We start from the raw sequence: 16,911 nt of genomic DNA, 5'->3' as shown, positions 1-16,911 counted from the left end.
CCACATGAAAGTTCTGTCATTAAAGAATGTAGTGGAAATGGAGGACACATCCAGCTGCAATCCATTATATCTGTCAAAATATCAGATTATGCACAAAAGTGGTGCTTACCTAGAATATTCATTAAAGAATGCTGTATCAGAGCATTTATGCACCCAAAAAAAAATTTACGCACATATTTTGAGCTCCAAACATACCTACCCAAAATTAAGTACACCATTAAATGTTTTCGCGTTACATTAGACAGCAGTTTTGACTCCAAGCCACATGCTGATAACTTAAGCCCCTAAGCTGGTACTAGCAGGCTACGGTCTAAAAGCTGAAGGCTATTTTATCTTCCTGTATTAAAAATCATTTGCTTCTCTCTTTTTAATCTCATATCGCATACCATTGCAAACCATGGCTTTGCACATTTCAAACCTATTTGGACCCAACTCTTCGACTGGAAAAATTAGCGCTGTGAATAATGCCCTTTTCACGTCTATTGCATTCAAGCAGTGATTTATTTTTGAGGGTGAAAATACTTCTCTTCACGTAATCCTCTTAACTGATTGTCTCCATTTCAAATGATAAGGCAATAATATGTAATAATCACTCATTATGGTTAGGCGTGCTTGTGATTCCTACCGATAACATTAAAAATGATGCTAAAAAAATGTTAATTTACCGGTTACTAGAAACACGTATGGCCAATAATTGTTTCAGTATCATGGTACAAAATAAGGAAAACATTGCCAATATAAGTCTGCTTTCAACATTGTGTTCTCCATAAAAATGTTCCATCTTTCAAAGGACAGTTAAATAAGTTGAGGTGCCTACATGGCGCCAATGCTTTGTAATCAAATTATATCAGTCTTGCACTGATGTATGTTTTCTCTCATTCCAACTGATTACACCATCGTTCAATCCTGTTTTGGAATTAGCCAGGACAGCAGCTTGGGCATGTTGGTTATTCATTTGTGATGGAACAGCGCAAAATACCGGGACAAGAGACAAGCGCTGACTTACAACTGGTTTTTATTTCGAAGAAACACTGCTTCTTATACCTTCTTCTCCCTCTCAAAACAACAACAAATGTGTCACAACCATATCGTTCAAGCGTCCAAAAAAACATAAGATAAATAATCGCAGAGATTTATAATCACATTTTTAACATTTCAAATTCTTTCTTAGTCAAAGCAACAGACGGCGTGCTGACACAATCGTCGCGCAGACTCGCTATCGAAGCTGCCTCGATTATTTCCCTGACTAACTGGTCTTTGTGATTAGCCAAAGTTTTGCATTTCTGGAAAACAGGTGCACAACTTGTTGAAGGGCAATCTCTGGAATGAATTCCCAGGTTCCGGGAAGCTTGCTCGAAATTAGTTTTGTGTTCTAGTAGCCTTTCGTTCATGCACCTACCAGTCTGCCCTATGTATTGTTTACCACATGCCACTGGCAACGAATAAACAAGGCCTTCGGTGCACTCCACAAAGGGGGTTCGATGCTTTATCGTGCATCCCTGCTTCTGTTTGGTCGGGTCAGAATTGACTCGTCTGCACAGACTTTTGAGTTTGTTAGGAGCAGTCATCACTACATTGACGCCAGCTTTTCGACCTATGCTCTTCAGGCGATGGGAAACGTTGTGAATGTACAGGTGCCCCAAAAGTAATACGGAGCACGCGAGCGGTGGCCGAAATGGAAAAAACTGCATGCCAGCGCGCTCTATCAGCAGATGCGCGGCAAAGAACTAAGGGGCGTCGGCACATCCGGCTGACCCATCTCGATAACTTGATGCTCGCGTTATCGCCGCCACGAGCGAAGTTGCGCTGCTACCATCAGTGCTCGCCAGGGGCACTTTAAATACATCATGCAAGCGTTTGTTGCTTGTCTTCGCCGTGTAGAAAGTGGCGTTCGCCAGGTTGCACTTTTTGCTTTTTCAGGAATGCCACCACTTTCAGCCTGCAAGACCGCCGTGGTTCGCTCTTCGCTTCGGGGCGAGTTTGTGATAGTGCAAAACTAAGCAAACTTCACAAAGGACACAAGAAGGGAAGACGAGACACAGAAGCTGATATAACCATGGAACGTCTCACTCTGATCGACTTCCCTTTCTGCGTTCGTCATGAAGTTCGCGCTGCTTTTATCGTGATGAACAAGCTCATGATGTGTTCGTCGAGTTTGTGCGCAACTGAACAAATTAAAGATCACTTCCGTTGGCACAAATTTGCTTTCTTAGAATGGAGGATAAAAGACAAACAAAAAACGAGCTTGTCTCTCATTTAGTCGTCCCCTATCGGCTGGCTCTATTTTACAAGCGTGCAAAGGAGAAAAGGGCAACAGGGTGGAGGCGATTAAAAAAAACAACTTCCAAAGGCACTTTTCATGCAAACTCAAAGGTTAATGACGGGTGAAGCTCCCGCTCACGTTAATGACAGCGACCATGCGGCGATGAAGGGACACGTATAATGAGTCGACGTATCCGGGTTGCTCTCGAAAGTTGTCCAGTGTAAGAAAGTGAATTTGTGTGGAAGAAAATGGTCTTGAATTATTAGCCCACTTGCTATGCCGTTGAGCACCTATTTTTATCAAAGACAGCACATGCCTGCTACTGTTTGTTTTTTTGTTTGTCATGCGTTCCCTAGAGCGAAGCAAAGTTGTCACCACATTTGCCAAAACGTTCCTCAGCGCACAAACTCGCCGCCATGTGTAGCACAAACTTCGGCTGCTCCACAAAGATAACGTAGGACCTGACAAAGTGTAAAGCACACGGTGCCGATGGCAAACATTTCTTCACGGCCCGGACGAACAGCAAACCATGAGGTATTGAAAGCGCCCCTGGCGGGCAGGGATGGTAGCTACGCAGCTTCGCTCTTTGAGGCGATAAGACGAGCATCAAGTTATCGAGATTGGTCAGCCGGATGTTCCGACGCCCTTTAGTTCTTTGCCGCGCATCTGCTGATAGAGCGCGCTGGCATGCAGTTTTTTCCATTTCTGCCACCGCTCGCATGCTCCATATTACTTTTGGGGCAGCTGTACGGTATTGCTACTACCGGCCTCCTTTCTTTTTGTTTCTTTGCCTCATCTTGCTGCTCAGGCCTAGCCTGCATCAGGTGCTTTTTCATCTGCTTGGCAACAGAAACCAAAAGGTGTTAGGGGTAACCCGAGTTGCCAAGCCGTTCAGCCTGGCGAAGAAAGCTCACTTCCATTTTGTGAACACGATTTCCTCAAGGCATTTGTGAGGCACAAGTTCACAATAGCCCTCTGGGTCAGCTTAGAGTGAGCTGATTGGAAGGGCACTGGCACTTTCTCCCCTCTGGGCTCAGAGGCCCAGCAGGCATCCCTCTAGCGAACTCAAGTCTCAGGTCTAAAAACCTTAGTGATCCTTGAGCAGGAAGCTCGTGTCATGCACGAGCTTCCTAAGTTAGAAACAGTAATGGAAACAGTAAATACATTAGAAACAGTAATGGAGGAGGTGGGTTGCTTTGCACAGGCTTTGCAGCCACTTATTGTCACGCACGAACTTCCTGCTTAAGGATCACTAAATACGTTAGAAACAGTAATGGAGGAGGTGGGTCGCTTTGCAAAGGCTTTGCAGCCACTTATTGTCACGCACGAGCTTCCTGATTAAGGATCACTAAGGTTTTTAGACCTTCATTTGCTTCTCTTTCATTTGCTTCTCTCTCTTTCATTCTCATATCGCACACCATTGCAAACCCTGGTTTTGCAGTTTTAAAGCCTATTTGGACCCAACTGTTAGACTGGAAAAATTAGCGGTGTGAATAATGCCCTTTTCAGGTCTATTGCATTCGAGCAGATTTATTTTTCTGGGTGAAAATACTTCTCTTCATGTAATCCTCTTAACTGATTGTCTCCATTTCAAACGATAAGGCAATATGTAATAATCAGTCATAGGTTAAGAGTGATTGAGATTCCTACCCATAACATTAAATATGACACAAAAAAATGTTAATTTACCAGTTAACAAAACACATATGGCCAATCCCTGTTTCAGCATCATGATTCAAAATAGGAAAAACCTTTCCAACAGAAGTCTGCTTTCAACATAGTGTTCTCCATAAAAAGGTTCCATCTTTCAAAGGACAGTTAAATAAGTTGAGGTGCCTACATGGCGCCAATGCTTTGTAATCAAATTATATCAGTCTTGCACTGATGTATGTTTTCTATCATTCCAACTGATTACACCATTGTTCAATCCTGTTTTGGAAGCTGCTGCACTTATGCATGCATACCTGATGTGCAACGCATGGTTTCGCTATTCACCTAACAGTTGTTTGCTGGTGTTTTCTGTGCAGTTTCATAATGAAATAAATGAGCATTTCTGGTGCATCTCTGGAAATGAGCTTGCGATCTCACCATGAGAACTTCCTATGTCACTGACAGGAAGACGACCAGGAACCCACGTGATGAATGCACTCTAGATGGAAATATGGGGATTGGTTTGGTTTATTGGGGTTTAATATCCCAAAACGACTCAGGCTATGAGGGACGCTGCAGTGAAGGGCTCCAGAAATTTCGACCACATGGGGTTCTTTAAAGTGCACTGACATCGCACAGCACACGGGCCTCTAGAATTTCGTCTCCATCGAAATTCAGCCGCCACGGCCAGGATTGAACCCACATCTTTCAGGCCAGCAGCCGAGCGCGTACCCACTAAGCCACGCGGCGGGCGTAATTAACACATTTGCACTCTTTAACTTTGCCTTCCAATAAAGATGCAGTGAAGAAGAATCTGAACTTGTCTTTGAGCTGCGGGAGCTCGATCTACATGTTTTGAGCATTCTTAGAAACTTCGACTTATTGCCCTGTGTGGCCGATTTTTCTAATTAAATCGAATTAACATCCGGCTCCCGCCTTTATTTTTTTAATTCTCCCCGTACGATGGGTGGAGTCGACCAACGCGTCGAGTGCCTTTCAGCCGGCTCCGTGGAGGCTTTGCTTTCCCTTTATTTTGTTTTTTAGGTTTCCGTGAATAAATAGTTTCATTCACAGATAATATAGCCGCAGAATAAGTACACAGAAATAAAAATGCGCGTGGACTATTTGCTACTACAGATTACTACGTATTACTCCGCCGATGGCAGAGCGGCAAACCGCCATGGGACTGGGTGAAAGGCACTCCACGCGTTGGTCGACTCCACCCACCGTGCGGGGAGAATTAAAAAAAAAGAGGGAAGCGAATCGATTTAATTAGGGAAATTAAGGAAGAAAGCTCATATCGTGCAGATTGAGTTCCCGCGGTAAAAAGACGAGTTCAGATTCCTCTTCACTGCACCTTTAACTGGTGTGATTGCACAGGTACGCAACAAACTTGTTTTGCGCTCAGCTTCCTTTGGCTTTAGAATCCCAGCTATGTGAGCAACGCACTCTATTGCCGTTCATTATCCTACAAAGTCTATACTAAAGTTTTTGTCATTTCGTAGTCGCTACAGTTTAGCTATCTATGAGATTTTTACAGTCTTCAGAAGATATCCAGTTTAGTTAAGCTTCTTATGTTTCAGGATCACATGTAAGCTTTAATAGGGCCTTGTGTACTCATTAGCGCTTCTTCGGCTAAAGTAGCACTTTCTTTTGTGAACGTGCTGAAAATGTGAAAGAATATTGTGCGAAACATTTGTCGAATGGTTAAGTATGCTCCCGAAATTTCGTGCGATAGTGTCTTTGACAACCCAGAACAACTGTTCAAAAATATCTAATAAAAATGCTCCAACAGTCTTCATGCCCTCAAAGCTGATGCGGGCGTCAAGCAGGTTCCCAACTTGAGGTCCCTGTAGATGATCCGCTGTCCCAGGTATCGGCAGGCGAGCAGAAGCTAATGGAGGAAGTATCGCGCCTCAGCCTCTGTTGCCTTGTTCCAGCACCTATGCATTTCCATGAGTGACTGGAAGAAGAATGCCGCAAAACAGTCTAGCTAGCCCAGCGAAGCCCTGCAGTTTAGACATTTGGCTCTGAATGACTGCTCACTGCAACACCCGAGCTAACGAGTTAGTCCACAGTAGTGAAATAAGCAGTCAAATTTTTTCGCTGCACTGCACTGCAGCGACAACACACAAGTGCATGTGGTCTTTTCAATGCGGCAGCATTAAGGCCCCTATTCTGCAGAAAATCTGGCATCGTCCCTGTTGGCACTGTGAGCGACAAATCCCCGGAAATGAAGCCTAGGTGGTTGATTGTGTTGGTTTAATGGTGCATAGGAAACTCGGGCCATCATGCACCAAACTTATGGTATAGGAAAAGTTTTTTGCGGCTTTTAAGAAAAATATGGAAAGTGATCAGTGGTGTAGAGGGCTTAAAAAGTTTAAACTACCTAGTAATAATAAAGGAAAAGAAATTTAGGAATGGCTAAAGGTAAAAGCTTTAAAGAAGGTCAGGTAACCCCAACAGCGATCCTTGGCTGGACAAGGATGTCGAGCCTCCCGACCAGTAAAACAAAATCTCAGCCTCCTCCCCAGGAATGAGAAGGTGGCTGAGGTGTATAATGAGTTACGCAAAGCAGTGGGTGAAATTTAGAGTTTGTTGAGAAAACCTATCTCTCTCAAAAAGCTGAACACACAAGATATTTCGACAGCTGCATCTTCACCCAAGAGTAACATTGGGCGTAAAGGAATGTGTTTATTATAAAACTCAGTAAAATAAATTTTCCCTAGTTTTGCAAGTTTTGTGCAGAAAAGTAAAATGTGATTTACGTGAATTCTTCTCAGCACTTTTCACAAAGAGGTTTTTCTTGTTTTGTGAATAGAAAGATATGAGTAAGGTGTGCATGTCCTTTACGAAGCCAGCAGAGATCAACATCCTTGAAACATTCCTGGTGTGTGCAAGATTTCCATTCATCTAAAACTGGCATTAACAAGTGTAGTTTTTACTTCATTGTTCCAAGCTAACTGCCATTTTTTCCTTAACTTACTGTGTACTAAGTGCATGTGATCATTAAAGGGTATGTTTACTGTGATTATTTGTTTGCAATGGGCGTCAGCAGCATACAAGTCTGCTCTCTCGTTGCCTTTAATTCCTATATGACTCGGTACCCTGCAGAGTTTTATGTTTTTTCCTTCAGCTGTGGCTGTTGTTATGTTGTGTATGACGTCACCAAGTATTGGAGTGATTGCATTTTTAGATTGAAGGGCTGTAAGTACACTTAGTGAGTGTGTAAATAATGCTGTTTGGGAAGTTCTCAATTACTATTTATTTGTACAGCTACACTGATGGTGTAACATTCGGCAGCGAAGATAGACGCACACTATCTGTCCCTTGCACCACTGTGCTTCCAACGTAGGCATCTGTTTTGAACCAACGGTGCAAAAGGCTGTAAAAGAATTGTACTTTTCCTCAAGTTTAAGAAATACTTGTATATTATATGTTGTTGTGGAGTTTCTGTTTTACGGAACTGTGTAAGAGTGAAATCACAGATAGTAGGGAAATTGTCCCATTGTGGTAATGGATCTCGCCTTCGGGCAATGCTTGGCAATGTGTTAAGTACGCTGAGGTTTTGGCATCTCTTCAAATCGCAAGAGCAGTGGCCGGGAAGCTTGCAGTTTGTTGTTAAAGAGCGTTCTAGATGGGCACATTGTAGTGATGGGGTAACAAATATGCTTCTGTAGTGAACGGATTTTTGGAATGTAGGAACATGTAAGCACGGCTCTCCTGTCTGCAAGTGATTATTCGTTAGTTTCTACATAAAGACTGTGTATAGGCGATGTTCTGTATGCACCAGTGGAAGGACGCAACCCTAAGTTATGTATTGGATCCAGTTGGTTAAGTTACGATTTTAACAGGTACGACGGTGCGATACATGGGAACAGTAAAACACTGTTGCTAAACCAATGAATAGGCGTACGGACGGTGACAAGTTGGATAGAAAAGGTGAACTTGAGCCACAGCCATGACATCCACATAGTCAGTTAGCCAGGAGATTCAAAAGAAGCTGTGCTTTCCATGCTCACAAAACCTCTGCGTCTGGCAACTGTGCGCAATCCCATCTTCTACCTGTGCCCCTGTCACGCATAAATTTGTTCAATTTGGGCACAAGCCCCTTGGACACTTTGATGCATTGGGAGCACGAACACTACATGCAGCGTCATCCGTCGCGATGAAGGCCGTTAGCACCAAGCTCCAGCAGGTGGGCAAATGGCGGCGGCGACGCTATTGAGAATAGTCGCGAAACGGACAAGGGCCATGCTGGAGTTGCAATAACATTCTATCGCTCGGAAATCACAGCTTCCAAAATATTGTTACGTGGCCCGAAGTCTATGTCGGCACAAGGACGACCGGAGCACAGGGTCCAGATCACAGCTAGCCCCGAGCGGCAAGCGCGCACACACCGGGCACTTCCTCTGCGTCGTCTTCACGGAGATTATCCGTTGCATGGCCCCCCGGTCGGAAAAGCTGGCAGTGGCGCGGGACGGAGCGCCCGCGCTAGGCCAGCGGCCATTAAATCATCTCAGCCATGGTTCACCACGTCTCATTCTTCGGCTGGCCGCCGCGTAACATTTGGTGTGAGGTGCTGGGGTCCCTTCATCGCCATCCTGGTCACGGAGCTTCGGCGTCCTGGGCCTGCCGTGGACGTCGGCCGTGAGTACCTGGTCAGCGCCGCACGGCCGTGCCCCAGCCCGCCAGACCTGAACCGACCTCGACGCTCACCCCAGCCCCGTCCCCCGCCCGGACCACACTACACGACGACCCAAGACCCGACGGACCCAAGACCCGACGGACCCAAGACCCCACCGACCCAAGACCCCACTGACCCAAACGTGAAGACACCGTCCTCCTGCCTCTGCCGTTCGGTGCGTCCAGAGACCTCGGCCGTCAGCTCCTGGCACCCTACGGCCCGGATGCTTCGTGGACCGGGACTCATTCTCTCATCTTTCTCATCGTGGCGGCCAGCACTGCACCATCTTCTACATATTGTTCGATCCTTCACTCAAGACCATCGCCATTTCGCCGTCTGTTCGTCACCGATCGGGACGATCGCTCGGAGGCCCCGGGTAGTGTGACGAAGACGAAGCTGGCAGTGGCGCGGGACGGAGCGCCCGCGCTAGGCCAGCGGCCATTAAATCATCTCAGCCATGGTTCACCACGTCTCATTCTTCGGCTGGCCGCCGCGTAACAATATTACAACAAACTGCAAAAAAGTTACTAGAATATGAGTAGGCAGAACTAGTTTATTGAACATTGAGCTTTAGAGGTAATGTAAACCAGGTAAGTATTTGGAAATGACTTTAAAGAGACTGCCAAAAGACAGCCTAAAAACATTTCACAGAAGGCACCAGGAATATACAAAAAATTTTTGCACGATCTGATACTAATAACACTGTAAATAAAAAATTCAAAGGGGTTCTAAAACGCCTACAGTGGAGAGCACAACTCACTTAATCTCTGCATTGTGTTGCCATAAAAATCTGAGCTAAATAATCCACTTCAGCACGCAGCAGAAAACCCACAATCCCACACGAAAGTTGGCGAGCCTTTCCCGGAACTTTTTCATGCCCGCACCCTTCTCTGTCCCTCGCACCAGCGAATACGAGTTGAGAGATGGTCATTGGTTAGATTCTTTGCGGCGTTAGGCTGTGGCTAATAAGCCGTGTAGCTCCGACAGGTTTTTTTTTTTTTTACTTTCATCTGGGCAGCACTTCTGGGCTAAAAGCCATTCACTCTCGCACTCCAGAAGAACCTGCCACAGGCCTAGTAGGTACAACAAAAACCTAGCAACAAATTAAACCAGGACATTAAAAAGCGCACCAAAAGTGAACAGCCTCCGTTGTCCAGCATGACTGTTTTCTTTTTCTTTTTTTCGTCTGGCCACAGACCCTCTGACATATTTTCACACACGCACCAACAGTGTACTGGCTCTAATCCAGGAGCTTGGAGATGACGGCCTCAATGTACTGGTTCTGGTCCGGGTGTGTCCTCACACTGCGCTGAGTTAAAGCTCGATTAACGCAACATTGGAGATGGAATGCAGAGGAAAGTACGAAGAGTGGATTGAAAGTAGTTTTATGCCACAGTAAGTCAAGGAGAGCCCGGTACGAATTCTCTTGAAGGAGCAGAAACCTGCAATCGACTTAGTGATGCTGCTGAGTGTGCTAGAGTTTTGCGCAGACAATGTGCAGCAAATCAAGTGGAATGACTTTCATCAACGTCTGGAATAGCGCCTCTTTTAATTAGTTTTTTATTTTGTTATTGGCCAAACAAAAACAGCTCAGAGTGCCAAAGGAAAGAAGCCTGACTCTTCCGCAGAGTCCTCCTTTACCTCCCTTAGGGGTATGCAATAAGAAATGGCAAAAGATCATTCAGGCTAGCAGGGTTCACTGAAGTGAAGGAATACAGGCGTGGCAGCGTAAGGCATTCTAGCGCCCAGCAACAGTGGGATCAGGCAATTTACAAGGAGCGGGTGGCTATAGCAGGCCCTGAGTGCAGCTAATTAGAGATTGATAACAAAGGTCCCTGCCCCGTAGCAGACAAAACTTGGTTGTCAACGATGATGATCATCATCATGCGTCTCTACATCTCTCCAGATAGTATCCGAGCAATGTTATTTAAAAAAACCAAGGCTCAGCTTGCAACTCAACTGGCTGTTTGCTACAGGACACCCATCACTGTGTGTGCACGTCATCGCTCACGCTTTTGTCTGCACGGCCAGCAACAAGACTGCACTGAATGAGGTGGCGCGCAGCGTCGTGTCGAGGCTACATGTGCATGCAGAATGCCGGAGCACCTTGATCAGTGCACTAATGAAAAGCTCTGCCTCCCCACCCTTCCTTCGAAACTAATGAAACAATTCTTCTTTTCCGTCTATGGTTCCACAAGTGGAAAAGAAAAATTCTTGCGATGAAAGGGACGAGATTGGAAGCTGAGTGGGTGAAAGTGGCAGAGATGAGAATATGAATCAGAATTTGAGCTCCTACAGTAACTGACTTACACCGAACGAGCAGACATGAGAGTGAAAACAGTTTGACTCCCATTGTAACACAGCTATTTCCAACAAACAACAAGGCAGTGATTATTTACTAGGCGAGGCTAAATATTAGCTCTTGGTTTTCAATTCTGCGGCTCAAAGACGGATCCATGAAAGTTTTAATGGATCCCGCCTATGTTTCTTCTGCAGCAGCTGATGTTTTTGTGTTCTCGTTTTAGTTAATCAGTTCACGTTTCATTTCATATCGATGGCACAGGATTCAACTGCACAAGTGGCACACAAGTCCCAGGGAGCATGCAAAGCATGCATGGAAAGCCTGCAGTTCGATGCGTCCTACCACGTGGAGGATTGCAAGTGTACCCGACACGGGCTGTGCCAGGTCTAAAAACCCTGCTACCGGTCCCCCTGGGAATGCCAGGTGGATGCTGAGGTTGCACTGGACATTCAGGTGTAACGGGCACCTTAGGAAAGGCATGGCCACAGTAAACATGGCCGGCTGGAAAAAGAAGAAGCCCTACTAAATTGGAGAGACACGGGAGAGGTCTTTGCCCTGTAGTGGGCGTAGTCAGGATGATGATGATGACGATGAAGCTAAACTTAATTTGTTTTCGCTCTCTGCCATGCATCAAAATTAAGAAAAAATGCCTTACCCAATCCTCCTGCTCTCTCCAAGGGCACAGTGCCGGTTGTCGATCTCGGCATGGTAAGAGCACCTAAACATGTAAACAAAAACATAAACAGGGCAGAGTCAGTGAGCACAGCATCAAATAAACATTGTCTGCAAGATTTCAGTCATGTCAGAATGAAACTAAAGCTATTCTGTGAACACCGTTAATACAAATCCAAGTAGTTGACCACAGGGTTAAAAACATTAAGCTAACATCTCTGGTTGGAGGGCCTCCTTTGAAGTCAAATTGCTACTCCGTACTCGATACGCTTCCTACCATATTCCGAGTGCAGATTGTATGTTAAGCTCTACAGGAGTAGATGATTATTACATATCACGTTTTGCAAGCTTGTACACCTGTTGTCCTCCAGCAACATCGCTGATCAGTAGTTAGTACACCCACCACAGCTTGCACTGAGGCAGGTTTTGAGTTTGGTGCAGAAAAATAGTGACTAAATATTGCATGCTTCAATTACTGATGCGTCAAAAAGTTTGCTAAAGAACACACAGACACTGCACCCTTTGGCTGAGCAGAGGGAACAATAAATTTCTTCAAGTGTGGTCAACAAACGTGACAAGTTGCAGTGGAATCTTGCGAATAATCACCAGTTGCTCAGTCATGTCTTTCTACTGTTACTGCAGAGTTTCAGAATTTGCAAAGACCGAAAGGACCACTTTATGCTGCAACCTAATTACTAATTCCACTTTAGAAACAGCTTCTTTAGGCGACACTACCACAAGCATTCTACTTCAGTCTCCGGGATCCTGAAGTCTAAATGTTTTCACGTTACACTACACAGCAGTTTTGACTCCAAGCCACATGCTGATAACTTAAGCCCCTAAGCTGGCACTTGCAGGCTATGGTCTCAAAGCTGAAGGCGTTTTCATCTTCCTGTATTAAAAATCATTTGCTTCTCTCTCTTTCATTCTCCTACCGCATACCTTTCCAAACCATGGCTTTGAACATCTAAAACCAATTAGGACCCAACTGTTCGACAGGAAAAATTAGAGGTGTGAATAATGCCTTCTTCAGGTCTATTGCATTCGAACAGTGATTTATTTTTCAGAGTAAAAATACTTTTCTTCACGTAATCCTCTTAACAGATTGTCTCCATTTCAAACGATATGGAAATTTGTAATAATCGCTTATTATGGTTAGGCGTGCTTGTGATTTCTACCCATAACACTAAATATGACAAAAAAAAACATCAATTTACCAGTTAACAGAAACACGTATGGCCAATCATTCTTACAGTACCATGGTTCAAAATAAGGAAAACCATGCCGATAGAAGTCTGCTTTAAACATGTTTTCCATAAAGAGGTTCCATATTTCAAAGGTTAGTTAAATAAGTTGAGGTGCCTACATGGAGCCAACGCTTTGTAATCAAATTATATCATTCCTGCATTGACATAAGTTTTCTATCATCCCAACTGATTACACCATTGTTCAATCCTGTTTTGGATGCTGCTGCAATTATGCATGCATACCTTATGTGCCAACGCATGCTTTCACTATTGACCCAACAGTTGTTTGGTGGTGTTTTCGGTGCAGTTTCATGATGAAATAAATTGAAAGCGCATTTCTAGTGCTTCTATAAATGAACTTGTGACCTCACCTGGAACTCTTCCAGTGTCGTCGGCCGGAACACGACGAAACACCCACGCGAAGGAAGCACTGTAGATAGAAATATGGAGATGGAAATATCAATATGGAAAGATGTAAGTTCTCAAATATAAATTCATTCAAATGATTTTCAACCATGCAACATATATATTGTATACGCCCTTGAAATTCCGAATATTAGTCACCCCACACCAAAATTCTATCATTAAAAAATGTAGTGAAAATGGAGGGCCACGTCCAGCTGCAATTCATTAAGAGACCAGTCAAAAGATTATCGTATTATGTATAAAAGTGGTGCTCACCATGAATATTCATTAAAGGATGCTGTATCAGGGCATTTATGCAGCCAAAAAAAAACTTTTACTCACATATTTTGCGCTCCGAACACACCTACCCAAAATTAAGTACACCATTAAATGTTTTCGCGTTACACTAGACAGAAATTTTGACTCCAAGCCACAAGCTGATAACTTAGCCCTAAGCTGGCACTACCAGGCTATGGTCTCAAAGCTGAAGGCGTTTTCATCTTCCTGTATTAAAAATCATTTGCTTCTCTCTCTTTCATTCTCATATCGCATACCATTGCAAACCATGGCTTTGCACATCTAAAACCAATTTGGACCCAACTATTCGACTGGAAAAATTAGTGGTATGAATAATGCCCTCTTCAGGCCTATTGCAATCGAACAGTGATTTATTTTTCAGGGTAAAAATACTTTTCTTCACGTAATCTTCTGAACTGAGTGTCTCCATTTTAACGATAAGGCAATATGTAGTAATCACTCATTATGGTTAGGCATGCTTGTGATTCCTACCCTTAACATTATAAATGACAATAAAAATGTTGATTTACCAGTTAATGGAAACATGTATACCCAATCACTGTTTCAGTATCACAGTTCAAAGTAAGCAAAACCTTGCCGATAGAAGTCCGCTTTCAACATGGTGTTCTCTATAAAAAGGTTCCATCTTTCAAAGGTCAGTTAAATAAGTTGAGGTGCCTACATGGAGCCAATGCTTTGTAATCAAATTATATCATTCCTGTATTGACGTATGTTTTCTATCATTCCAACTGATTACACCATTGTTTAGTCCTCTTTTGGAACCTACTGCACTTATGCATGCATACCTTATGTGCCAACATATGCTTTCGCTATTGACCCAACAATTGTTTGCTGGTGTTTCCTGTGCAGTCACAGTTGACACACAGTTTCCTGTGTGTCAAATGTCAGTTATTCTCTTTTTAAGACTCTTTACAATTCCATAGAAATAGATGCCAGAGGAAAACTCAGAATATACTGCATCACTCACACTACATCACTACAAACTGCTTATGCGTCATGGAAAGTAAGGGGGCGCTGCTTTTCAAGGAAGTGAAGCGCGGCTCGCATGGAGGTCTTTTTCACGCGAAACCTCACCTCGAGAAATAGGCATGTGGCCGTGCAGCCGAACTTGCACAGTCACGCGCTGAGGAAGCGGTCACCCTTGCGTCCATGCGAGAGTTGCTGGCGCATATCAACCATGGCGAAACGCCGAACCCCGTTCGGGACAGTGTTGAGAAGATAAGCGAATGTCGTTGCTTGACCGTTCGTCTGGGAGCGCTAAAACTGCTGCCCTATCACGTGGTTCTTTTGGTATTTCGCGGGCTTTAAGGCAAATAAAAGAAGCTGTATCAGTGGTACTTGTTTGCAAACAAGGCAAATGGTTATTTTCGATGGGATCTACAACTCCTGCTTTGACACTTTCTTTCTGAAGGCAATAATTAAAAATTAGCTAATTTTGTCTCTGCTAATTAATTTGCTTTGGATAATAAAAAATACTGCAGACTAGAGCACGCGACTAGCAACAACCCTTAGTTGGTCTCACGGGGCTAGGGCACTTCTTTTATAAAAGCTTGGTTACATTTAGCTGGGACAGCCTGTGTGTGTGTGTGTATATAACAAAAATGTTATTGTAGTATTCAAATAATAACTATAAAACAACATAAGCAATATATAATGGACAAGTCTCACAACTTTTCCTCTGCTCGTACAGCAATGATGTTATGCATCTAGCAAAACTTTGCATTTATCCAACAGCCACTATTACTTATGGAACAAGCTTCTCTGGTGGCTGTATAAAGGTGTCCGTTATAAGGTTAACGTAGGAGTTGAGCTGTATTCGAGTGTTGAAGTGTAGCCCTCCTTGCTCCTTGCAGAGCGGTAAAGTTGTCTACTCTCACAATTGACAGATACCTCGTCTGGCAGGGTTACTTCGCATTTTAGCGAAAGTTGCAGGTATGTTACTTGAAGGTTAGAAAAAGGTCATTTCGAAGTTATAACGTTCCAGAAGGACTAGAAAAAAGCTAAACTCAATTTGTTAATGTTTCTGTGCTACCAGGATTGGCATCACAATTTCGCATCACCCTGGCTGCTGCTGAAATTCGCATTAGAAGGAAGAAGTCCAGCGATTTTTTTTTGCAGTGGTGATTTCCATCTCATCTCTCCATCTCACCTAGCACTTTTAAGGAATCTGAAGACTAATCCGCTCGTTTCGCTCTAATGCGCGATGTGGAGTTCGCCCGCGACCGGTTTGCACCCCAGTACACTGGAACAACTTTGCTCTCACTCGCAACACATCACACTCTCTTCAAAGCTCCTTGCCACCCGCTTCCGCTCCTCCACATTTCACCTCCTATCTGTGGACAACGCCTTACGCCACATCTCGGGAGCGGCAGTAACAGCTGTCACTGCAGAAAATGGCAGGCCCCTGTACCCTTCCCGAAAATGATCATTAGGACAGTGCCTGTATTCGCAGCACGACCTCCATGTTCACACATGCGCCACAAACCCCAGGACACGTTGCGGTGCCAGCTTCTGACCAGCAGTGCGAGGTGCCAGTGTCAGCGGCCAGGCACAGGCGCTTAAATCAAATGATCAACCCTTCCTCATGACAGACTTTGGTCTTCCATTCAAGCAGCCAACCCCAAAAGCTTAGCAGCCCACCCGGCCTGGCATTTTTCAGAGTGCAACCTGCTGCACACACTGCGCCACAGCTTCTCATCTGTTGTCGTTTGTCTCATTCACACAGCACCTGGTTTTTATTGGAAACCTAATACCCCTGCTACATGGACGTTACGAACGAATTCCAACCGAATATCATTCGACTTGACTGCCGAACTTACGCTGCTACACGAATTTTTCAACAGCTTTCGGTTCAGATGTCAGTCGGGTCGACGGAGCACCGCGGAGACATTCCAGATTTTCTAATGTCTTCCAAACGTGAACACAGACCTCAAACACCAATATCCGTCGCCGTCGCTTCATCCCGCCCGCAGCCGTGCCGCGCAGCTGCTTGTGGCTGTTCATTCCGAAATCAGCTGCTCGTTTTTTAAACTGCTTGTTTAGCGAATAGCTAGTGTTCACGCTAAATGACTGCTTGGAACTAACAGTACACCACTTAGCATTTACCGCTTGAGCGCGATATTTCCCGAGCAGTGCGCCGATGAGAATGACTGCACTCCAGTACTTTTGTTTACATGGTTGTGTACAGTCAGCTAGTGCTCGCTTGCGTGACATAAAATTCAGTCTGCACTTTACTTGCACTGAATAATCTCTTCTCTTTTGTTTCGATTGTACTCGTGATTGTTTACGCAGAGCGACAAATATGTAGGAAGTGTCGACGCGATCGCTCGCCTGGTAAACACTTTATAGCTGGTTTGCTGACATTGCG

The 16,911-nt window shown here is 44.5% G+C and overlaps 1 protein-coding gene across 5 annotated transcripts in view; it reads right to left on the bottom strand.

The window, feature by feature from the left end:
- The window catches only part of LOC149357730 (uncharacterized), a 326,496-nt gene that overhangs the window by 10,427 nt on the left and 299,158 nt on the right, over positions 1-16,911 (bottom strand). For 3 of the 5 annotated variants that reach the window (XM_089584877.1, XM_089584874.1, XM_089584878.1), the window contains exon 7: positions 11,558-11,620. In XM_089584877.1, the coding sequence (XP_089441003.1) occupies positions 11,558-11,620 (63 nt within the window). Of the gene's footprint in view, positions 1-11,557; positions 11,621-13,192; positions 13,252-16,911 lie in introns of all 5 variants that reach the window. The other 2 variants (XM_089584876.1, XM_089584875.1) reach the window with 1 other exon arrangement.

Source organism: Amblyomma mixtum, chromosome 3 (genome assembly GCF_055824585.1).
Source record: "Amblyomma mixtum isolate Tamu chromosome 3, ASM5582458v1, whole genome shotgun sequence".
Classification (NCBI taxonomy): Eukaryota; Metazoa; Arthropoda; class Arachnida; order Ixodida; family Ixodidae; genus Amblyomma; species Amblyomma mixtum.
The sequence above is the reverse complement of the archived record's forward strand: the minus strand, read 5'-3'. Positions and strand labels throughout refer to the sequence as shown.